The 26,494-nt window shown below is 44.6% G+C and overlaps 1 protein-coding gene across 1 annotated transcript in view; it reads left to right on the forward strand.

The window, feature by feature from the left end:
- The window catches only part of CSMD2 (CUB and Sushi multiple domains 2), a 1,115,355-nt gene that overhangs the window by 489,760 nt on the left and 599,101 nt on the right, over positions 1-26,494 (forward strand). Inside the window, exons 4-5 of the mRNA XM_088462676.1 lie at positions 13,199-13,393; positions 21,196-21,403. Of these exons, the coding sequence (XP_088318802.1) occupies positions 13,199-13,393; positions 21,196-21,403 (403 nt within the window). The remainder of the gene's footprint in view (positions 1-13,198; positions 13,394-21,195; positions 21,404-26,494) is intronic.

The raw sequence follows: 26,494 nt of genomic DNA on the forward strand, positions 1-26,494 counted from the left end.
TAGGCCACCGTGGTGGCGTTGTCCGGCTGGACCTGCACAGGGTGACCCTGGAGAACCGGCTGTGCCAGCTGGAGAGCTCTTAATACCGCATGGAGCTCCAAAATGTTTATTGGAAGCTCTGCTTCCGCCCGAGTCCACCTGCCCTGAAACAAGTGTGGACCCGTGACAGCTCCCCAGCCCCGGAGACTGGCATCCGTTGTTAACAGGACCCAGTTCGCCACCCAGAACGCGCGACCCTTGTTGAGGTGGGTCGTCTGCAACCACCAGGTTAGAGACAGGCGAACGTCTCGAGTGAGCCCCATCGTCTGGGACTTGAGACACTGAGGCAATCCATTCCATCTGGACAGGATCAATAGCAGCAGAGGTCTGGAGTGAAATTGGGCATACTCCACCATGTCGAATACCGACACCATTGAGCCCAATAACCTCATTACCGAGTGTATCGACACTCGATGACACTGCAGACAACTGCACAGCCTCAACTACAAAGTAAGGATCTTTTCCTCCGTCACAAAGATCCGCTGCTGCCTGGAGTCCAATAAGGCCCCGAGGTGCAGGATCCTCTGAGACGGGGTGAGAGTGGACCTCTGCCAGTTTATCAACCAGCTGTGACGTTGCAGTACCACAATCGTCAGATCCAGATTTTGTAAAAGAAGCTCTGGAGACCCCACTATCAACAGGAGGTCGTCCAGATAAGGCAACAGTTGGACTCCCTGCGTCCGCAGGAGAGCCGCCATGACCGCCATGACCTTGGTGAATACCCGTGGAGCAGTCACCAGGCCAAAAGGCAGCGTCCGGAACTGGAAATGTTTGTTGCAGATTGCCAATCTGAGGAACTGCTGATGGCGCAAAAGAATAGGGACATGCAGGTAAGCGTCCTGGATGTCCAATGACACCATGTAGTCCCCAGGTTCCAGTGCCAGAATAATGGACCGCAGGGTCTCCATCCGAAATAGAGGCACCCTCAAGGACTTGTTGAGGGCCTTTAGGTTTATTATTGGACGGTAAGACCCATTGGGTTTCTGCACCAAAAATAGATTGGAAAAGAAACCCAGGCCCCTCTGGGAAATTGGAACAAGCACTAAAACTCCGGCCTGGAGCATAGTGTGCAAAACCTTCCGCAGTTCCGAGGCTTTGCTCCGGTCTAGCGGAAGGCCTGTGGTAAAGAATCGGGATGGAGGCCCGTGCTGAAAGGAGAGGGCATACCCGTGAAAGACCCCTTCCTGAACCCAAGTGTCTGTCGTAGGTCTCGACCAGCACTGGGTGAACTGAAGCAGGCGGCCCCCCACTTTGGGATCCCCCAAAGGGAGGCCCGTACCATCAGGCCGCAGGTTTGTTATCTGACCTAGGAGCCGGACGTCTGGTACTCCAGACCTGTTTCTTGGGCTTGGACAATTTCTTGGTCCCAGCCTGCCGTGGAAAGGACTGTGCTTTAGGCCTACCTTGGGCCCTGTGAGGCCGAAAGGACGACCCACCAGCACTAGAAGGAATCGTAGCAGACGGAAGACATGCAGATTTTGCTGCTGCCAATGTAGCTACTATTTTGTCCAGATCTGGACCAAATAGTACCTGTCCATTGAAAGGCAGACCTTCTAATCCCCTTTTTTTGGAATCCGCGTCCGCTTTCCAAGAATGCAACCATAAGGTGCGACGAGCAGCCACGGCTGCAGAGGAGATCCTAGAGGTGGGCATACAGATATCTAAGGCCGCTTCATTAATGTAAGTGGCCGAGTCTCAGAGATTGCCCACCAACTCGGTCTGTTCAGCCGAACAGTCAGAGTCCAAAGACACCTCCAAATTATCCTCCCAGCGCTCCATAGCTCTGGCTACCCAACACACGGCCATAGCCGGTCTGGATGCTTCCCTGCAAGGGAATAAACGGATTTGAGGCAGAACTCCACCTTGCGGTCAGTGACATCCTTCAAGGATTACATCGAAGGCATAGGCAACGTGGCACTTTTGACTAGGCGTGTGACATGTGAATCCACTTGCGTAGGGGATTCCCACTTAGCAAAAATAATTGACCGCAAAGGGATAAGCCACGGCTAAGCGCCTCTGGGGCTGAAACTGTTTACCTGGATTTTTCCACGCTTCCTCTAAATGATCCACTAATTGATCAGAAAGAGGGAACACCGTAGCCTCACCCTTAATATCCTAAAAAAGGCATATTTGAATGTGGCCACCGAAGGATCAATATCCTCAATAACTAAAGCCGTGCGGACCGCTCGAATAAGACCAGGGATGTACACCTTGGACTTAGCATCCGGGTCTTTGGTTCGGAGAGGTTCTTGGTCAGATAGATCCACCGGCCGTTTATGAGGCTGCAACACAGACTCCCCCTGTAAAACATCGGACAAATGCTGAACCGATGTAGTTAGAGTATTAACCCACGCAGGCTCCGGAGAAACCTGGGAAGGGACAGGGAGACTGTGGGGTACCATCAATTGTCTCGGGAACTCCCGCATGGGTGACGACACCACTGACTGCTGGGACATTCCCGTCTGGGTAAACGCAGGTGGCGTAGCTAGCTGGCCCACAAGGGTTGTAAGCGCCTTACAAACAAGCCCAGGGAGGTTCCTGTACCGGGACCGTGACCATAATTGGCCGTGACAGTGCCAGGCACTGGGGACATAACCCCTCCGCGTTACCCTCCCCCTCCGCTATTGGTACCTTACATTTAGTACACATGAGCTGGAGAGGAAAGTCAGTCTCAGACATGATGGTAAGTATGTGACACTCACACCTATACGTATTGGTATAGTGTGAATAACACCCAAAACACCGCACACCGCAAGGGCTTTGAGCAGAGCAAGATCAGGGACAGTAATTAGGCTGACAGTAGAAAGTGAAAGTACAGACAGCAGGCTAGCAGATTAGTCACAATGCAGAAGAAACAAATCCCTGCACTATTAGCGCTGATTCTCAACTACCCAGACCCTCAGGCTGGTAGGACTCAGCGCTGCATACAGTGACCTGTGACAAACGGAGGATAGGTATGCTGGGGGACCCATACCGCAATGCCACCGCTCATAGGCTTCCAGCAGCGTTCACCATGCTTCAAAGATGGCCACCGAGGAGCAGAGGATGAAGGAGGCCGGCCTGGGGGAGGAGCGCTGACACACTATGGCCAATCAGGCAGAGCAGAGAGGCTGTGTGCAGCAGGGGAGGCGCCGGCTGCGAGACAGGGGAAGCGCGCTCCCCTAGCATGCATTTAACCCCTGGGACGCCGCAGCGCATGCCGCTCAGCAGCGGCCCGCTGTCCCAGGGGGTAGTGGAAGCGCAGGTTGGTCGCCTGGCTCCACGCTGCAGCCAGTCCCCAGGGAGCCCCCTGCCTGGTGACTCAGGACCATGTGACCAGCGGGGACCCACCGCGGGACCCCGCTGCTTACCTGCTATCCCCTGGGATCCGGCCCTGGTCCAAGACATCTGGGGGCACCGCTAGCCATGACCCCAGATGTCTACCAGCATCCCCGGATCAGTACCGGCATTCTGGTACCGGCGGGGTGTAGGGGAGACAGCATGGACGTCAGTACTGACTGTCCATGCTGTACTCCCAGATGTGCAGCCAGCGCTGCCTTTAAAACAAACTTCAGGGGCTCTTCATAGCCCCCCTCTGCACAGAGCCTCCGACTCCGAGCCAGGCACCGACGAAACTGGGATGCCTTGGCCCGGGGCGGGGTATAGGAGAGGGACCCAGTTGCATCCTGAATCGCGTCATCATAACCCCACCCCCCGCATAGCAATGCCGGAAATATCGGCATTTTGTTGTGGGGGCGGAGCCTAAATGAAGCTATTGCGTGGCTCTGCCCCCAGTTCCGCCCCTAAACACTTGTAAAGTGCCCGGCCACGCCCCTCTATACAGGCCCCGCCCCCCTGCTACACCGACCTGGCTGCTTCCTCCCGGAGGATGCAGCCAGGATGTAGGCAAGTATGCTCTGTCATATGAACACTGCATATGATGAGATACAGATGAACCATAACAGCCTAGAGTTTTTGCAAACCAGTGAATGTGGTTTACACCAGACTACACTGCTACGATACAAACATCATAATATTGGGAGATCAAACGTTAATTCTACATAATACTGACCATCACTCAGAACACACGTGAGAGTAACTTTTTAATTTACCTGAACCCCAAAAGCACCTACCCTGGAATAATAGCTACCAAATAAATTTATTTAACCCCAAGTCTAAATTCGCCCTGTACCGACTTATGCCTTCCCAAAAATCCTCCATAGAGAACAGTGGTCCTAACTGAGAGTGTCAGAAAAAAACTGACAGTTGGAACTTTAGATTACTCCCAAATCCTCACTTATTATTTTGCCCTGAAAATGCAGCACCGAGCGACAGTTCTACTCAACCAGGCCAAATTTCAGCACGGTAACTCCAATAGCTTTTGAGGTGTAGCCCCTTTAACACAATGCCCCCACCCCCTCTGGAGTTCTCTATGGGAGAATGCCATTCTTTTTATGACTATACCCTTATAATATATTAATATATATATGTATATATATATATATATATATATATATATATGTGTGTGTGTATCAATGGTAATAAAAGGGGCCAGAAATCTATATACACATACACACACAGTATATACAATACAGTACAAAAGTTATAGGCAGGTGTGGAAAAAAATGCTGCAAAGTAAGAATGCTTTCAAAAACAGAAGTGTTAATAGTTTTTTTTATAAATTAACAAAATGCAAAGTGAATGAACAGAAGAGAAATCAAAATCAAATAAATATTTGGTGTGGCCACCCTTTGCCTTCAAAACAGCAGCTCTTCTTCTAGGTACACTTGCACAAATGTCAGGAATTTTGTATGATAATAGTCAGGAGTATGATTAATCAATCATACCAAACAGGTGATAATGATCATCATTTTCAATATGTAGGTTTAAATAGTCATTAACTGAAACAGAAACAGCTTTGTAGGAGGCTTAAAACTGGATGAGGAACAGCCAAACTCTACTACTACGGTGAGGTGGTGGAAGACAGTTTCATGTTACAGGTCATACACTATGGCAAGACTGAGCACAGCAACAAGACCTAAGGTAGTTATACTCATCAGCAAGGTCTCTCCCACGCAAAGATTTCAAAGCAGACTGGGGTTTCAAGATGTGCTGTTCAAGCTCTTTTGAAGAAGCACAAAGAAACAGGTAATGTTGAAGACCGTAGATGCAATGATCGGCCAAGGAAACTTAGTGTATCAGATGAAAGACACATCTTGCTTTCTTTCCTTCGAAATCGGAATACAGTATGTCCATCAGTTCCATCAGTTTAGAACTGACAGAAGCCAGTGGGACCCTGGTACACTTATCTACTGTTCGTAGAAGTCTGGCCAGAAGTGGTCTTCATGTAAGAATTAAGGCCAAAAAGCCATACCTTCAATGTGGACACAAGGCCAAGCGATTCAACTATGCACGAAAACAGGAACTAGGGTGTAGAAAAACAGCAGCAGGTACTCTAGACTGATGAGTCAAAATGTGAAATATTTGTCTGTAACAGAAGGCAATTTGTTTGCCAAAGGGCTGGAGAGCGGCACAATAATGATTGTCTGCAGGCAACAGTGAAGCATGGTGGAGGTTCCTTGCAGGGTTTGCAGCTGCATTTCAGCAAATGGAGTTGGGGATTTGATCAGGATTAATGGTGTCCTCAATCCTGAGAAATACATTCAATACCACCAGGGAGACATTTGATTGGCTCCAAATTTATTCTGCAGCAGAACAATGACCCCAAACATACAGCTATTGTCATTAATAACTGTTTTTAGCGTAAAGAAGAACAAGGAGTCCTGGAAGTGATGATATGGCTCCCACAGAGCCCTGATCTCAACATCATTGAGTCTGTCAGGGATTACACGAAGAGACAGAAGGATGTGAGCAAGCCTACATCCACAGAAGATCTGTGGTTAGTTCTCCAAAATTTTTGGAACAACCTCCCTGCCGAGTTCCTTCAAAAACTGTGTGCAAGTGTACCTAGAATAATTGATGCTGTTTTGAAGGCAAAGGGTGGTCACACCAATTATTGATTTAATTTAGATTTCTCTTCTCTTCATTCACTTTGCATTTTGATAATTGGGCCAAGAACTTTTATGGATATACTGTACCTGCCTGACCGACTGAGCGGCTCCTGACTGCTTTGGCTTTGGGATTCAGCTCAGCCACAGGTGCCATGTGTATGTGTGTGCTCATAACCAGCACGGGCAGCATCTCTATGGGACTGCTAACTCTGAGACATGCAAAGTCCCGAGAGATGTCATCATCTAGTGAGACAGCAGGGCAGTGAGCTCTGCGGCGGCCCCTGTATATGGAACAGCTGAGCCGTTAAGGAGAACTAGAGTGCAAGCAATGATATGCTGTTCTGCCCTCCTGTGTGGGGGCCCCCTATGTATGCAATCACCCCTGCTGCCCATCTGTAATCCGGCGTTGCATTTGCTTCCAATAAATATATATCGTAAAACTGTATTGCACCTTTTGCCTAGCAAGATAATAGTAGGATAATAGTCAGGTGTATGATTAATCAATCATATCAAACAGGTGATAACGATCATCATTTTCAATATGTAGGTTTAAATACAGTCATTAACTGAAACAGAAACAGCTTTGTAGGAGGCTTAAAACTGGATGAGGAACAGCCAAACTCTACTACTATGGTGAGGTGCTGGAAGACAGTTTCATGTACAGGTCATACACTATGGCAAGACTGAGCACAGCAACAAGACCTAAGGTAGTTATACTCATCAGCAAGGTCTCTCCCATCAGCAAGAGATACATCTTTTTCATTTCTCTGAGTCTGCTTTCAGGCTTCTCCTTGCCTGACCGTTCTTTATACTGTACTCTACACAAATATAAAATAAGGTGGTCAATGTAAATCTCTTTATGAGGATTACGGTCATGGATATACCTGCCAAGCTTAGTCTTTTCCACAATGTCATAATATCTGTTGTTTTTTTTTTACCACAGATATCCTGGCTGATTTAATTAAATGTTAAAGTGCTAATGTCAACAATACATTATAAAGATATCAACTTTGGGGTTAAATCAATAATAATGAGCATGCAATTTATCAGTTCAATCAATTTACTAAGGATCAGTGTCTCATGAAAATTAGTTATGACGTTCCTCAGTAATGACTGTAGAGGATAATTCACTCTTGTACTATGAACATCTGCTGTTGATGATTTTGTTGTGAGAGGACACGCAGAGATATTATTCTAGCTTTTTTGACACAGTAATGTTATTTGTTCCTGGCGACTATGCTCACCAGCCAATATGCCAGTACATCCTCACAAGCAACCAGACAGCCAACTTTACTACCTAGCATATAATCAATGTGGCAGTATATTTACATAGACCAATATATAGTCAGTCACCAATGTGGTTACCCAATGTGCCAATAGAGCCTTACATCATCATCATAATCATCGCTAATGTATATGTGTAAGTTGCCACAAAATTATGAAGTTCTAGACAGTCTAAGATTGATATAGCCTTATATGTCCACATATAACCTGATATTCCTCTATATTGGGCATATCAGACTATGGGCTCAATTCAGCAAGTATCGCGACTGCAATCTTGTACGCAGTTCTGCTGCGAAAGTATGCTAATATGTGCATTCACAAGGCACTCGCACGGACAACATGCAGACGCCCACTTCCCCTAACGCACATTTGTAACATCTTGCAATCCACCCAAAATATCGAAGTACATCGGAGCCACACGTATATTTACAGCAGGTCAGACATCACTTATAAATTGCTAACTTTCCTGTACGCTGTGAGCACTGAAGCTGCATACGCCATCGTAGTGGCTAATTTATGCACCCCCCTGTAATGGCGTTCAAAAGCATTGGCACGCCTTTGTTTCACCTCCCCAAATGGTACCATCACCTCCCCAAATGGTACTTCCTGTCAATCACTCTGCGATGGGTCTGCGTAGTCACGCGCAGTACGCAACAATCGGCCATCTGCGTATGCAATCTCATCAGCGATCCTTGCTGAATCAGGCCCTATATGTGTATATGTGAAACTTCATAATATAGCTCAGATCCATTCCGGTCAGTTTATTGTGCAACTACAATGACAATAGGTGTCAGAGGTAATATAGTACAGTATAACCTTTAATTATAAAGTTGAACTCCAGTTACAGAGATATTTAAATCTTGTATAAGGAGGTGAGCAACTATAATGTATGGAAATAAAGGTACGCTACTTACCAGTCTAGGAGTACCAGGAATGAAGCAGTTCATAGACATGTTAAAATTAAAATCAGTACGTATAATGCAAACAATGGCAGCTAAGACTATGACAAAGCATAGTTCAGTAACTAAGTTTAAAGGACCAGTACACAGAAAACCAAGTAATGGCAGCATAGGCCCGTATTCAATTTGAGCCGAGCCGCGATAATTTAACGCGGCCCAGCCTTAACGTTGCCTTCGCCTGTTTTGTAGGCGTTAAAGTATCGCGTGCGTGCCCACGTATCCCTGTATTCAAATTCAAAGTACGCGTAACCGGCACCCGGTGATACTCTAGCGAAAAGTACTGTAATTTTTGGGGAAATCAGCCTGTCACCCCCCAAATGATGCTCTGACATGGGTGTTCAATATGGTACTCCCCGATTTGGCTTGCTGAAGGTATTTGGTGTTTTTGAAAACTAAAATTCCTTATTACAGTATATTGCAGCGATTTGGAACGTATTTTAAAGTATATTTATCATGGTCACCAGGATTAGGCTGGTGATGAGTAAAAAGGAATGTGATAGCTAATGCTATCACTTGGATTCTGGGTTTGGACCCAGCTGTAATGTAAATGTAATGCACAATGTGAATTAGTCCCATGAGGCACCTGGAAAAGGTCTAGCCCACTCTCTCTCTGGCCCGGCTTCCCCCATAGGGAACAGCAGGCCATCTTCAGATGGTGTCAGCTAATGGGGGCAAACTCCACTAGGCTTAGATTTTCAGAACTTGTTATATAGCCCCTTAATACTGTCCCCATTGAAAAGTATGGGGCGCTTTTTCTCACAAAACACAAGATATATCTCTCTTTATAATAATAGCTTTAAAACTTAATTCTAACTTCAATATGCAGAAAATGCCATTTTCACTTGTTTTAAGGACAGAATTAATTTGCTAAATAGTCCCCCAGTATTTCTTATGAGGTGTGCAATTGAAGGTATAGGAATGAGACCCAATGTTCAGGAACTCAGAGCTCCCAGATAATTCAAGTTTTATTATGAGCAGCAAAAGGTCATGTCCTATTGACCAGTGTAACCTTTTGAACCCTTGCAGACAGTGGCAGAACAACACCATTGCAGGGGCTGCAGTTGCTATGAGACCAAGTCTATCTGAACATCAAAGAAGATATGCAGCTGTATTTTTTTTTGACTACCCACCCTCCTCAAGAGGCACTCTCCCGTGCTGGTGCTGGTATTGATGCCTTTTCCAGAGCTTGACATCCTGTATAAGTGTAAACGTATATACCACTCATTGCAGTATTCCAGTAGCTCTGTTTGAGCTGCTGAAGAGTTCCAATAAGTCCTAGTCACATTGCTATGAGTAGTATATTCACTTAAACTTCTCCAGGATGTTGATCCCTGGTTCGGGACTGTTAAACTCATCATTGAGTATGAGAATCTGTCATTTTAAATTTCATGCCTGGAGCAATTGATAGGGTCATATAGGTGCAAAGGAAAGAAGTGAAATGCCCAATGCTGATTGCGTTTGCTACAGTATTTTCATACTGTACAGTATATGTTTGGAGATGTATAATAAGTTCATACTTAATTGTTGGCCTAGCAGTCAAAAAGGAGCATACACACATACATTCTTGTGTTTGCAACTTCGTCCATAGAAGAAGTTTGTACCTACTTTTGCATGACTGTTGGTCCTACTTACCAGTGTAAAACATAGTCCATCCTTTCATCATTTCATGGCCATCCCCTTCTGTAATTTTTCTTTTGCTATACGGCTTAGTTTAGCACAGTGGCCCTGATTCAGAGCCGGATGCTCTGACAGAGCGCTTGCTCTGAATCAGGGCCGTCCTTCTTCATTTTTAGAGCGGCCTCCTGGCTGCTCGGATAGCTGTGGGTGACCACCCACAGCTATAGCGAGCGGCCAGGAAGATGGTCGTGATGGTCAAGACCATCGCGACCATTGTGCTTCCGACGAGACCCTTGTGGTAGGGTCTCGTTGCCGCAAGCCATGGAGTGCTTTCGGCTCTATCAGAGCCGAGAGCACTCCCACTGACATCACTTGTGATGTCAGTGGGGCCGGCCCCAGATGGTAGGCGTTCCCATGGGAACGCCTCCGTCTCGGCAGCCATGCCTACCAAAGGGAGCGTGCTGTCACTCACCATCGACAGCACGCCCCCTTTGTAGCGAGACCCGGAGTGATGGCTTGCCCGCCGCTATCCGGGTCTCGGTCATGCGCACGACGGAGCCGCCTCCGTCGTGCGCATGTGCATTGGGCCAACATCGACCCGCTTGCGAGCACTCAGCGCTCGCGAGCGGGTCTGAATTAGGCCCAGTATTCAAATAAAGCAAGTTAGTGGCTATGTGGTTAGTCTCTCATGTGTCACTATCAGACATTTAAATGGAAGAGATTGAATGTCAAGGTCTCTTGTTTACAACCTCCAAGGACCATAGTTGGTGTCTTTGCATTAGACATTTGCCTTTCCTACACAAGTTTGCATAAGACACAAATAACTAAACATACTATATATTGTCACCAAAATACACAAAACACACTTGCGGAAAGTCAGTGAATGATTGTAAAAGATTTTTTTTTTTTTTTAGAAAAGACACAAATTAGAAGGAAAGACAGGCTGTGGCTGACAGATGCACTTTAAAGATAGCTGAAGGACTTCATTCAAATACTACAATCATTGTTTGAGCCCCTGGTATTATGTACTTCTTACAAATTCCAGAATCTAAAAAAGCTTTAGAAATAATTAGAGAGCTTCGTGAATTGTAAACTGAGATATGCCACGAACCATAGTATAGTATGCTTTGTATGGTTTCAAGTGCTATCGATTTATGTTTATTTATTTGTTGTTGGTGCTAACAGAAATCTATTTAATGTTTCTTTGGGGGTTTCTGGTATCATCAGTCACTTTATTTGATGAGTTTCCAGTCATGTTTCTTGACTAATACACACGCTATTTGTCAAAGATTACTGATTGTCTTCCCTTGCATTGATATGCTTCCAATTACAGTAAACTGCAGTAAATGATTATTTCTATCCGATTTTATTTATTTTTCACATGTATACAACGATGTGCTTAGGTTACATTGATTATGATGGTACTAGATGTTAGATATATTGCTACTAATTGTACAATAGTTGCTATGCAATTTTTTTACATTGTTTTGTTTTAATCTATAGTATATATGATGCTTATTTACTTAAATATTTTTTCAACTTGTCACTCACATATATCAACTATTTTATATTTTCAATTAACTTTTTAATTCCTATTACATGGTATAGCATATTATACTGTAGATTAAAAGTCACAGAGCAGTTCTGTATGTATGCTAAACTGATGATGATAAATTGCTTTTTCCCTGTTTACCATAGATGCCAATAAAAATAAAAAAATTACTTAATGGGGTGAAAATTTGTGTTTCCCTGTCTGGGGCCCCCTCCTCTCTCCCTGGCAGCCGGCAGCAGACTGGCACGTCTGACAGCCGACCGCAGCATTAGTGTGTGAGTGTGCCCAGAGTGTACTGCGCATGCGCAGGTTGCCAGGGAAATGGTGCGGCCACCATTTTCCCAGCAATTTCCTCACTGCACATGCGCAAAACGCCAGAAAAATGGCCACGGTGGCCATTTTCTGGCATTTTGTGCAGGGCTGAGACACCCGACGCGGGACCTTGGAGAGAAAAGTATTTGATAATATGGGTGCGGAGTGTACGGTGCAGACCTCCTGGACCCAGGGGCCCGTGTGCACTGCACACTCTGCACCCATTATAGATACGCCCCTGCCCTGCACTAATATAATTATTATACTTACCTCCCTGGAGTCCCGCAATGCTGCAGACTGAAATCACAGGGAAAATGGTGCGACAACCATTTTCCCAGTGACCTGCGCATGCACACTAGAGGTGTCTCCAGGAACATAGCAAGTGCACCATGTTCTTGGAGACTAGCGCATTCACAGTAGATTCTAGCAAAAATCCAGAGTATACTGCGCTGCAGATAGGAGGAGATCGCGCAAAGGCTGCACACGGGCCTCCTCTCGTAAAATGTCCCTGAGCCACAGCTGCGTCTTTTGCCGCAGACTTGTTTGCATCTTATGCCAATGGCGCGGCCGATTTCCTTAACACTGAGAGGCCCACTTGCAGCATCTTGTGATGGTACATTTCCGTCTTGGTGCATCCTCGGACCCACCATCAAAACTTACACCAGCCCCATTGCCTCCTGTGTGAGCAGCTGTGCATCTTTGGAGGCAGCTGCATACAGGGACACTCACGCGTCAGCTAAGCCACCCCCTGTTACCTCCCAGGAACGCCCACTAAATTCTGTGTCTCTGTATGGTGGCAATCGGGGTGCATGAGCTGTGTGACTCCAGGAACATGCGCAAAAGAAAAAACATCAGCCGTTTGTCTATCAGCATAGTATGCAACTCTGAATTAGACCCAAGTGTCATCAACACAGACACACAGCCACTGACATTGACACATACAGAGCTAACATTAGTCACCTCTTTATTGCCAATCACGTAGACAGGAGCTCTGGGAGACGCTCTGTAAACTGATCTATGAACTTTCTATGTAATTAATAGGTTGTCTCTGTTGGCTCCAGAGTAGCTTTAATCAGTGTCAGTTAGGTGAATGGTGTTACAGAAGGCAAGTGGGGGAGGGAAAATACACTTTGGTGCTCAGCATGAATTGGAACTATCCTGATGTTTGGTACTTTATGATATATATATATATATATATATATATATATATATATATATCTTAAAATGTCCATAATCAGGTCATGGATAGATGATTAGTAAATTGTGCACAGGAAAGTGTAGGAAAGCTGTTAGCTAATGTGTATTATTTAAATATGTCCATTTCACTATTACTACTTTGCACATTGATATGGAGCCTGGTGATGATCTGAATTTTACATGTTGGCACATGCCAGTAATTATAACCTTAGTGTGCAACCTTTGATGATTTCTTTGTGTCTCTACAGTTTTGCCAAGTCACACATGTGGAAATCCTGGGCGACTACAGAATGGCCTACAACAGGGGACGACATTCAACATAGGAGACAAAGTGCGCTACAGCTGCAATGCAGGGTATATGCTGGAAGGTCATGCCTTGCTAACCTGTGTATCCAGCTCCCAAAACAGTGCCTCCTGGGACTTTCCTCTGCCCACCTGTAGAAGTATGTACTTGAATCTCTCAGTTTGTTTCATGTAACAACTCAGTGTTACTGTATGTCATTTTGTTAAGTCAATTTGTAAAAGCTAAAATATTAATCTTGTAGTACAGTACATTCGGTCTCTATAACCACTGAGCTCTGCCCACCATACAGTGTCCTCATACTGTACATGTATCTTTTTTGCGCCTTATGGTGCAAGATGCTTTATCGCAATTTATATGCTCCGCCATGTTAGTGACTCCAGTGCTTGAGTACTTACTGTATTCCCAAATTTTGTATCTTAATTCACTAATAGTGTACTAGGGGTCTGATTCAGCAAGGACCGCAATTGCAAAGCTGCACGCAGCCGATAATCGTGAATCTGGCATCAGCAGTGCACTGGCATGCACTGCAGAATCAGGCCCTAAGTACTTAGAATTAGTGTTTTTGTCACAAAGGAATTGGTATAAAATAGCAGGTTAAGCATAATGATGCAAATCACTGGCTTTGGACTTCTATTTTTTGCCTTTTCACCCAGATTACATACTATTTCCTGAATGTTGCGTCTTAAGTTGCTAATAGTGTACTAAGGGCCTGATTCAGCAAGGAACGCAGTTGCAAAGACGCACGCAATCAGTCGATTGTCACGTTCTGTGCATGTGTATGCATCACAGCGCACGTGCGCGAGCTAGCAACTGCAAACAGAATTGCGATTGCAAAGGCTATGCAGACCCAGAGCAGAGTAATTGACAGGAAGTGCCATTAGTGGGTGGTGATGGGGGGTGGTCGGGCGAACGCAGGCGTATCAGTGCGTTTCAACGCTGTTGCAGGGGCGTGCATAAATTATCCACTGCATGGCCATAAGCAGTAAGATCAGGGCTTGTACCAGTGTGCCTATGGGTCCAATATTACTCAATTTTACTGATGGTTTCGATATGTTGCCCTAGCATACGAATGTGAGTGAGGGGAAGTGGGCGTCCTTATGTCAGGATGCGTTCACAATGTGAATGCACACATTTAAATAGCACTGCTGATATTAGCAACTGCGGTGCGTGCGTAGAAGCAGAATTGCGTTCCATAGTCAATCAGGCTCTAAGTACTTAGGATTAGTATTGTTGTTGCAAAATAATTATTGTAAAGTAGCAGATTAAGTTGAACATTTTAAGAAAAAGATACAAAGCCTATGGCGCACCAAATGGGTCTACTTGGCGTATTTTGAGTATAGGTGTATGTGGATATATCTGTAGGTTCTACTCAAGGCTACCTGTCATCTCATTTATTCATATGGTTCTACTCAGACTCATCTAGACTATGGGGATAATTAATTGAATTAACACCCTGGCTGAAAAGGAGAGGGTATAGACAGTGGGTGACAGGGAGAGGTGACAGGCAGTGGGTGACAGGGAAAGGGTGACAGGCAGTATGTGTCAGGGAGAGGCAGTGGGTGAAAGGGCGATGCAGTGGGTGCCCGACACATTATACCACACTGTAGTACCCTCCACATTATGTCACACTGTAGTGCCCCACACATTATACTACACTGTAGTACCCCCCACATTATGCCACCTGTGGTCCCCACACATTATGCCACCTGTAGTCCCCACACATTATACCACCTCTAGTGCCCACACATTATGCTACACTGTAGTCCCCACACATGCCACCTGTAGTGCCCACACATTATGCCTCCTGTATTGCCCACACATTATGCCTCCTACATTGCCCACACATTGAGCCACACTGTAGTCCCCACACATTATGCCACACTGTAGTCCCCACACAGTGTACTCACCACCAGCAATATCCACAGGCAGTTGGCAGCAGCAGTCACAGCCTCACAATGAGTCACACACATGAGGCTGTGCTGCTGCTGGGTCAGAGGAGCATGTGATGGGCTCCTCCAATTAGAGCTCAGCACATTCTCCTCTGACCCCACTGCAGAGACTATTGGGAGTTATTGCCCAGTAGTGCACTGCAGTGCTGAGCCTGACTGCACTGTGCTCCAGGCCCCTGCGTGTAGCTGCTGGCTGGGTCAGTCACAGCCTTGACGACTGCCTGGCAAGCAGCTGAGCTGCAACTGCCATACAGGCAGCATGGACCCCTATATTGCGGCAAGCCACAATGCAGTGCATCGGCTGCACCGCCAGTAGTTTCGCCCCTGCCTACAGTAGTATAGGGAGGGAGCAAGTGCATATCGAACATGGTGACTAGTAAACCTGGCGCACATGTAGTCGCATCTTGAGTTGAGTACATTTATACACATGGGTGGATATTTCAGCACTGTATTCTTGATCTGCTTCCAACTGTGCATCAGGCCCAATATTATACAATAGGTATGCAGTCACATTGCCGGTGGACGGAATGCCAGGCGTCGATATCCCGATGTCCATATCCCGCCGCCCGGCAATATACCGACGCCGATATCCTGACTCTAAACGGGATACCAACGCCGGCATCACGAAGAAGCAGAATTCCGATTATCCGGACGGGTAAATTAAAGCAAAGTCCCCGGGGAAGGGAGGGTTAGTGTTAAGCACCACCCGGGAGGGTTAGGGTTAAGCACCACCCGGGAGGGTTAGGGTTAAGCACCACTGAGGGGAGGTTAGGGCTAGGCACCCACCCTGGGAAGGTTAGGCTTAGGGTGCGGGGAGGAGGGGTTAGGTTTAGGAACCACTGCGGGGGGTTAGGGCTAGGCACCAGCAAGAGAGGGTTAGGGTAAGGGGGGAGATAGGGGTAGGTTAGCCTACTTACCCACCGTTGCCAGCATTCTGATCCACCCGGCCTTCCGCTGTCAGGATTTCAGCGGGCAGCTATTCAGCCGCTGGCTAATCGTACCGATTCCATACAATATACACCTGTAGTTTGCTGTCAGCCCCATTGTGTGATAAAGATTTTGGAAGAAAAAAAGGTGACAGTCTTTTGAAAACTGGTACATTTGTTCTTAATCCTGTCTCTGCTATGGGATGGTTACTACTTCTAGTGCTTCGACACCAGGATTAAGAACAATGTTGAACTGGAGCATGAAGACAAAGTGCAATGGTAGGGGCCCATGTTTAAGGGTGTGTCCAGATATCACAGGGGTTGTGACCAGCCACCAGAGAGGCTTGGCTGACTATTAGAGAGGTTCATAGCCTGCAGACAACATGGATACTATAGTACATGGTCTGGGCTCCCTTAGTATAGTAAATACTAATTATACTAATTATAGATTGTATAATCTACCAGATTATGCACTGTAGTGAATACACCATATTCCTGGAAATGCAGTATTTTAATGAAGCACATGATGGTGATCCTCTCTATGTATATGTACATATGATAGGGAACCCCCTTGCACACCAGCTAGTCTATAAAACTCAATGAGAACTACATTAGGTCTAGTAAAGGTCAAATGACATGCCATTGTAAAATAAAAGGTTCAATTATCTAAAATTATTACCGCTGGGATGGCAAAAGTGATTTTTAATTTTGTTTTTTTTCAACCACATTCTTAGTTTGCAATATGCTATGAGGTCCATGTACTAAAAATCCACTTAGCATAGAGAAAAAGCATATCCTGCTTCACTTGTTGCGAAGCAGGAAGCAGGTAATGCGATACTAAAAATATTCCCGCCTAGGAGTTTGAAGGGTAAGTCACCCCCTCGGCGGTGTCAGCAGAGACGCATTACGCTTCCTGTGGACTCTCACCTGTCACCTGGTCTCTGCTCCCATCCTAAACCCTGTGCAGCTTCAGCGTTATTTTATTTTTAACAAGCTTTATTAACAAACAGACAAATGTGACTCACTTCACTTCCTGCAGCCTGCTTCTCACTGGCCTTCATGTGAGGAGAGGCAGATAATGGCAGCTGGAGGTGAGGAGCCGGCACTGGACAAGACAACTGACGGTATGCAACATTTATTCTCAATAATAGCTGGGTGACTTAGCGCTGACATAGGTGCCTATGGCAGTGTGATATTCTAGACTGCTCCTAGCGCTAGCAGGCTGAAGGCAGAGAAAACCCTATAGTACATATTGAGAAGAGACATGTACAGGGATTTTCTCTGCCTTTTTTGTTTGGCCCCCATATCTGCTCTTAGTACATGGACCCCTATATTTTAAATGTTATTATCACATAGGAAAACATTAGATCTGTTAACCCATCCGCTACTTTTGATTGGCAGGAGGGTGAATCTTGGTGTAGTTTCTATTGAAACAAAGCAATCACTCATGTTCATCCATGTTTCTGCTCTGCCAGGTAACTGATCCTCTAATATAGTAACAATGTATAATTTGAGGACACACTCTTGAACCTGATATTAGAGGATGGGGTGGGGCCCACAAACAGAGGGTCCTACTGTCGATTTTCCCTGTAACCCTCTGTGCAGGGACTCAGAGAGGAGAGGGGAGCGAGTACTACTTAGCCGGGCTCAGGTTAGTGACCTTCCTACTGTTCTTCCCACTACCGCTGGCTGCGTCTGTTATACAGTAGCAGCACAGCCGCAGCGGCACATAGGGCAATGTGCCGCTGTGGCTGCGCTGCTTTACAGGCGCAGCCAGCGGTAGTGGGCAGAGAGGAGAAGTGTACCCCTGGAGCTGCCCCCTCTCATCTGGAGACGTTGTGCTGAGCACACAGTAGTTTATTCAGTTTGGGGGAGGAGGTGTGGCCACGTCTCCTCGGAATTGGCCACGCACCCCGCAGTTACCCGAGCCTTTCAGAGCTCTTGACAGCCCTGCCTATGGGCCAGTCTGACCTTGATTATGGATACATCTCTGACAGTCACAGTCCACAAATGAAGACAAAGGTAGCACAAAAATTACATTTTGAAATATAAATTCTGTCTGTGCCAGTGTCAGTGCCAGCCTCTGTATTCTACACCTCTCAATGTGGCGTTTTCTTGAGCCTACCCTAGTTTACCACTTTTTGGAATTGTATCTGTTTCTAACACCCTTTTCTGTTGATCTATGCTAACGGTATATGGCCTCTATTCATTTCAATCCGCACTTCAAATGTGTGATATTTTTCCTTTAAATTTTCATTGCAAATTTAGGAAATATCACAAGAAAGTATTAAGATTCTCGAGCAAGGACGGAGCTTGCGATAAAGCTCTGTCCATGTGAATCTTCACCGCACACTTCTCACTGTATTTTTCACAAAAATGTGTCTCTGCGCATATGCTGATGCTGGCTGGCGCTACTCCCCTAACACCCCCCCTCATTGCCCCTTCGCTTACACTTGCCTGCCTGCTGATCAGTAATAGGTGATCGCTCTCCTCCAGTCAGCTGGTCGCCGGGCTCCTGGTCTGTGACCCCGGATGATGTGTGCTGTAAACTGAGATGTGGGTTTACAGCACAGCTGACTGGGGTCACAGTACAGGAGCCTGGCGATCAGCTGACCGGAGGGGAGCAGGTAAGTGATTATTTTATATTTAATTTTTTTCACTATTTTTTATAGTGATTTAGACCACAAAGCTGATCACAGGGGCCCTGCCTGTCAGCTTTAAGCAGGGTTCCCTGACTCCTGTTCCACTCTATCTCCAGATGGCATTGTTATAACAAGGCTCCTCCCCCCATGCAAATTAAAGGGCTTGGAGTAGTTTTTAACAAAAACTGCTTCAAAAGCCCTTTAATACATTTTAGCGAAACTAAAGTAATGTGAAAAGTGTGTTAAAACGCCTGTGTTTTTCACATTATTTTAGCAAAAAAAAAAGATTGATAAATAGAGCCCTCTATGATATAAATTAATCACATGTTGATGTTGATAAAAAGCTGCTGCAGTAACAAGTCTGCAAAGTCAGACTAAATGGGTGATTGCACAAGAGCAAAGAGTGACTACACATTTCAGAGTAGACATCTCCCACTGGGATCTAGAAATCCCCCCTCCACTTTCCATTCATCTGCCCAAGGGGATAGAAGGAAACTGATCTAAATACTACTACAACCTGTTTTCACAGCGCAGAGCCTGGGGATTGTATGCTGCTAACATTTTAGCATATGAAAGTACTGCTGCTGTTTAGAAGCAGAAGATCCTACTGAGATACTGCTCTGTTTTGCAGGCAGATAATTCACAGACACAAACGACTACATCATTACTTAGAAAATCTGCATATTTTCATCCCTAATTCCATTAAATTCCCATTGGCCAGCCATATGTATAAAATGGCTTCACACATTACATTTGTGGCAGTTTATGTGTTTAATTGCATTACATACAGTGGGGGAGATTTATCAAGTCATGGAGAGAAATAAAGTGGAGAGAGATAAAATACCAACCAATCAGCTTCTAACTGTCACTTTACAGGCTGTGCTTGAAAAATGACAGTTTGAGGCTGATTTGTTGGTACTTGTCTCTCCACTCTATCTCTCTCCAAGTCTAAGTACATCTCCCCTGTAACTCCCCAAGCCACATTTAATGCTGCTGCAGTATCTCATTTTATACCATTTGGCATTCATTTCAGTTGCTGCTGTTGACATGAAAAGTGTTTTTTAGTATTAATATTTGGGTTACATTGTTAATTAGATGCGGAGGTGAATTGGATGCAAACCAATACAACAAAGTTAAATGGGGCGTAAATTTACACTGTACCAATTCCTCATGAATGACCACCAGTGTGCTCTTCAAAAGGACCAATGTAATTTTCTGGTTGACAGAAGTGCAAATAAAACGATTTTTAGTCAGTGTGATAGGCAAAACCAGTGCTGGCTGCTGCCAAGCAAAAAATAAGTGGACAAAAATAAGTGGAGCCCTGTCAACCACCATGTGACTGAAGCTAATGGTGACATATAAGGACAATTTACTTCATTTAAGTTTTGCTGAATTTCTCAATAAGAAACTTTTGCCCCAGGGGTGCCGTGGAAAAAATGCTGGTACACTAGGGCGCCGTGATTCTAAACAGTTTGGAAACCCCTGGGCTACAACATGCCTAATGCAACATTTTATCATATTTGTAAGCAGAAGAAATATACCATAACATATATGGTTTAAACACATAAATATGTGGTGTAATATAAAAATTCCAATATCGCGGCAACTTATTTTAAGCATAATTGCCAACATTTATTATCTGCTCCCCAGGAGAGCAGACAAAGCAAGCCAAGTTTGTGGGGGCTGGACCATGTTTCTATGTCATTAGGTCCTGCCCCCATCATGTGAAACTGTCGCGAATATCAGGAGCGCTAGGAGGGGATGGGGCTAAATGACACATTTTTCCATCATTTAACCCCGCACCCTCCATGCTGAGCCGCGATTCACGGCAATTATGCCGCGATTCCCGCCAATCATCTCCCCATCCTGCACACTTCACTGGGAAGTGGGCAGGATGTGGGAGATCAAGATACTCTTCCGGGGGTACTGGGGGGCTCCCCTAAAATTCGGAAGCCTCTCGCAACTTCCGGGAGAGTAGGTAAGTATGCTTTTAAGAGAAACACCAGCAACTGTCTTGTTGTTGTATTTTGTTTTTCATTTGTTTCACCCATTAATGCTGTAATATGATCTAAATCCTTTTTTTATTCCTTTCTTCCTTATAATTGAAATACAGCACTAACACATTAACATTTATGTGCTATAACAATTAAAGTTTCATTTTTATCAAATTAAATTAACAGGAAACTATTGGAGCTCCCACATTTGGCCTCCTACTAAATATAAAATAGGCTCATGTGTGATGGATTTTCTGTTTGCTAACTATTTTGAGATTGGAGCACAGGGAATACTTCCCACTTTAGACAATCAATATGGGTGAAAATCCACTTTTTAATGTTTTTTTTTATTATTTAATGCAAAAATAACACCTTATATTGCAGATTAGATTTGCTTTGCTTCATTATATTTTGTTATTATTTTTTTTAGCGGACGATGCATGTGGAGGAACTTTAAGAGGCCAAAGTGGAATCATAACAAGTCCTCATTTCCCATCGGAATACAATAACAATGCTGACTGTACATGGACAATCCTTGCAGAGGTTGGAGACACAATTGCCTTGATCTTCACAGACTTTCAATTAGAAGATGCATATGACTATCTGGAAGTCACAGGCACAGATGGCTCATCACTCTGGTAAGTGAGATTTGCATATGAAACTCTTAGAATAAGATTTAACGTATTACAGAACAACAAGCCAAATAGATAAAATACAGATCTAAAAGTTATTAATTCAAGCAAAAAATATATATCACCATTTGTGAATTATGGGCCTGATTCTGAGTAGCACGCTAAGCCGATATTCACAAGCTTGGTCAATGTTTTAAGTCTGATTGTGCATGCATCACTATTGTTACTGCATAGAGACACACAACGAATTTGGATGCAGGGAGTGTGGTTTTTAGTGGGTGTTCCTGCGAGGTTACGGGGTGGTGCCTAGGCAGACTCGGGCATCTCGTTGAAAGGAGCTGCGTCTAAACATGCATTTCTGCTCACACTGGACGCCATAGGGCTGGGTCACGTTTTGATGGTGCATCCGACGGTGCACTGATGGTGCGCCTACAGATGCACCAAGATGGATTTGCACTGCTGCAAGAGGATTCAGATGGGCGTCTCAGTATTCACAAAATAGGCCATGGCAGTAGCATATAAATGCAGCTGCGGGAAAAGACGCTGCTGCTTCTTTGTGCAACTCAGATCAGGCCCTACTGTATATTTCTTTTAAATGGCAGAAGCCTAAGAAATTGTTATCAAATTATCTAGAGCTTTACAAAGGGCTGATGTAGACTTGGACGTATTTTAGGTAAAAGACGGAGACATTTTGTTCATTATGCTGAATAAACACGCAATGAGCATGGGTAATATATGTACTAGGCTTGCACCAGAAGAAGACAGTAGTGTATAGCCCTGGTTTATGCCAGAAGATGTGTCTGGACAGTTTAGTAGTAAAAGCTTACGTTACAGTACCCAATTTCTACACAATATGGTACTTTAATGAAGTGTCTTATACATAAGACTGTATGTGTCTGTATACTATTATTAATAAATACTAACATTGCATTTTCCATGTAAAAAGCAATTAAATTCAGATACAAATCTCCTTTAAAATGTCAAATAGGAATCAACTTTTCTGTAGCACACCAAATTCAAATATCAATACTGAAATCTTTACAAATCTTAACCAACTGCAGCAGCCACACTAATAATTTATATAGCATAGTACAAGGTTAAAGATGTACTCAACCAATCAGAGATGACCAATCAACAACATCAGTGCGCATTTTGCCGCTGGGGGTCAATATTCCCCTTCTGAAAGGCTCACATATGTCTTTGTTGTGGTCTGGCTAAGATGCATTTGGGTGAACCTTCCCTTTCTGTGCTCAGTTATGCTTGCATGCCCTCTATCCTACCCTGTCCTGCCTAGTTACACAAGGAGATGTAAATGTAAGACTGCACAAATCTGCATATGGATGGAAGTGTTGAGGGCCTGATTCAGAGGTGCTTGTAATGTCAATGCCACATGCAATGGTGACACACGCGAACGGTCGGTGTCTGTCTGTGCATACTTCCAAGTCGCACTGCACATGCGCCCCGATGGTTACCACACAAAGACAAAGACTGAAATTGCACCCATATCCATGCATTTTTGGTGTGCGCTTCTGGGAGGTAAAAGCAGGATCGGCTAGCCAGATGTGGAGAAGTTGTGTATATGTGGAGGTCAGCGACTGCATCCAAAGACGCAGTTGCACTGACCCTGGTGGACGTACTTAGATGGAGAAATTGCACCTGCCGTAGGGTAGGTGCAATCCCTGATAGTACAATGGTACATCTTAATACACAAAGCGGTGGGTTGGCGGATTAGTGCCTCATCCTGTTAGCATCTCATCAGGAAGTCCTTCAACTGTGGCATTAGCATAAATATGCAGCTGAGTAAAGAGACCCGCCTGCAATAGCGCCCAGCTCTGAATGAGGCCCCATGTGTTTTTTGTGCTTATGCTTAAGTTAATATCTACATCAGGTCCCAATGCACAGTACGACTTGCCTCTGAGTCTTTAATATTAAACACGATTCACTCTGCCTTGTACACCTGGAAGGTACATCGATCTGTAATGGTTTGTAGTGATTGCAAATAAGTAGTTTTTAGTGACTTATGAGATCAGTTTGATGACAAATAAAGACTAATGGCACTGCCGGGTTAGCCAAGGAATAAGTGCTGAGAAGTGCGTGACAGCATTTTTATTGTGAGTCTGGTGAGGGATTAAGGGACTTTTGATTTGTATGATGAAGATGGGCGTTTAGGTGCATGGTGAGGCTAATTTTGAGGGCGGTAATAACTAGTATAATGCTGGAAGATTGAGCCTATTCTCAATCAATGTAGAGATTCACCCAGCTCCTTGACCTGCATGTAGTCATAATGTAGACAGCTGCTGTAGTATGTTATGATAATTATATGATAATTATAGTACATACTGTCTTTGCAGTTGGGTTATCTTTTGGGTATGCAAGAGGGTGTAGAGTAAAGTAGACCTGTGCAACAAGAAACCAGTCCATCTATGAAAAACCTGGACAGCACTATTCTAGAAAATTTGGTGATATGAATATTGAACAAAATGAAGGTATAAAATTGCATTCAAAAAAATATATTAAGTTAAACCTCCATGTTTTGCAGTAATGGATTATACAGTTAGCATGCTGTATGTACAGATGTGTCCACATACATCTAACTTCCATGTGCTACAAGTCACGTTACACATAATGTGTGAGCGCCATTTGACTCGATAGCGCCGAGCATCTTTTCATTCAACTTTTTCCTTTAAAATGCATCTTTTTCATCTGCTGATTAAAATGATATGCGGCATACTTATATTCTGTGTACCACTGTGGTTATATCTGTATGCAAGATGCTATGTTACAGTATCAGCAGCTGTGACACTGTAACATGGCATTTTGCATGCAGATACAGCCGTAGTCGCACAGAATATAGGCATGCTGCATATCATTTTAATCAGCAGGAGCTGCTTCAGTGTACTATTTGCTTTGCAAATAAGATGCATTTTAAGGGAAAAATTTGCAAGAAAAGATGCTTGGTGCTAGTGAGTCGCACCACGGCATGGCGCGACTAGAAGGGCTGTTTAACGTGCAAGGAGGCCAGACACATTTGTATGGTGAGTATTTTAAAATACAAGAAATTCAGGGAGGTAGTCATATACTATAACAATCTAATAGTTGAAAAGAGGCATTATTACGATTTTGAAGGACATTTGAATGTCATAGATTCAACACCTTGCCATAAAGTTACCAATTCTGATAGGATAATTGACAAACTGCAGGGACCTGCAGGATAACTACTCTTTGTGACATCAACTTTTGCATAAGTGCACCTGGTTTCACAGGATGTGCATGGATTCGCAGGCCAAGATGGTGCCATCTGCAGAGTGCCAAAGTTGGCACTAGCTTATGAAAAGAGTTGGGTGGAATAACTGTGAATTAAGCACACAAATGCACCTGTTTTAATCTAATGTGCAGAAACAAAATCTACTTTTGCACAATGTTATTATTCAAATTAGATAAAGGGGAGAAGAGGGCAATATTTCCTTCTTTGCGCAAAGGCGCACAGACTTTTTTACTTGCAAAAGGACAGAGGACCTCATTCAGAGTCGGTCGAAGCGGCCGCACGGTCATACGGAAAAAGGGGCCGGATACTCAAATGATTCCCTGCGTCCCTAAGGTCGGATCGGTAGTTGGCCGACCAAGGGGAGGAAGCGGTCGGAAGACAAAAAAATACGCCCCCTTCTCGTATGCATTGCACGTCATCTCCGGGCATTTAAGGATTAATCGAGACCATCGGGAACCATCGGAACTGGTCGTAGAGCTTAAGGTTGACCATACCCTCTCTTAAGCCCTACGATCATGTCAGTGTAAAAACCTCCCATGTCACATGTGCCATGACGCTACTTTGTTAATTATGCACTCCCATAATCCATATGCACTCCCATAAAACGCTGTTCGCATAATGAGGCACGCCTGCGTTCAGATCTCCACTCCCCCGTTTTCAAGCACCTCCACCCACAAACGCCTCCATCTGTCACTCAAACTACCGACCTGGCTGTGTTCAAGGAGAGAGAAATTTCTGATCGTAGCGGCTAGTTTGCGCACGCGCATTGCGAACTTTACGCATGCGCAGTATAGCGAACATCGGTGGCGTACGACCGTGCGGCCGCTTCGACCGACTCTGAATGAGGTCCAGAATCCTTTACTACCTTTAAAAACCAGGAGATTGGGTTTCAATGCTGCATTTTGGCAAATATACTGTAATACTAACACATGTAGCAAAAACAGTTCTCATGATTAATTCTATATGCTAAATAAGATTAAATAGAGAAAAGTCAGAGGAAGAAGGTTGTGACATTTTTACTGTTTACAACCTGCACACTGCACATTTTCAAGAGCATTCTCAACCTGCAAACCTGTAAAAGATTACTTTCACCAGCGTTTTCTACGGTCATAAAATGGGAATGCGCACACTTGGAGCAGCTGCTCTTGTAAAAAAGCATTGCCCCTCTACAGATTTTCAGGCTCATCAATGACTGTAAGTTACTGATAAGGAAGAAATTATACTTTATGAAAGTTAAATTAGGTGAAGCATGGTGCACAAGAGAGCTACTGTAGATGAGGAAGACATGGTGTAAAAGTGCATGGAGCACCTTTCACTAAGATAAATAGGCAGCTCTTTAGGCACAACAGGTACCTGATGCTGACATGCACTCATATAGAAGAACAATTACTCAGGGCTTTTACATTATTGTGGAGCATACTGCAATAACCCTGAGTAATTGATTCTATATGTAGGAGAGATAGATGAGTAAGGCATGGTGTAGAAAAGATAGACGAGTAAGGCATGGTGTAGGAGAAATAGATGAGTACGGCATGGTGTAGGAGAGATAGATGAGTAAGGCATTGTGTAGGAGAGATAGATGAGTAAGGCATTGTGTAGGAGAGATAGATGAGTAAGGCATGGTGTAGGAGAAACAGATCAGTAAGGCATGGTGTAGGAAAGATAGATGAGTAAGGTATGGTGTAGGAGAAATAGATGAGTAAGGCATGGTGTTGGAGAGATAGATGAGTAAGGCATGGTGTAGGAGAAACAGATCAGTAAGGCATGGTGTAGGAAAGATAGATGAGTAAGGTATGGTGTAGGAGAAATAGATGAGTAAGGCATGGTGTTGG

Source organism: Taudactylus pleione, unplaced genomic scaffold (genome assembly GCF_031769625.1).
Source record: "Taudactylus pleione unplaced genomic scaffold, aTauple2 ptg000007l, whole genome shotgun sequence".
In the NCBI taxonomy this organism is placed as follows: Eukaryota; Metazoa; Chordata; class Amphibia; order Anura; family Myobatrachidae; genus Taudactylus; species Taudactylus pleione.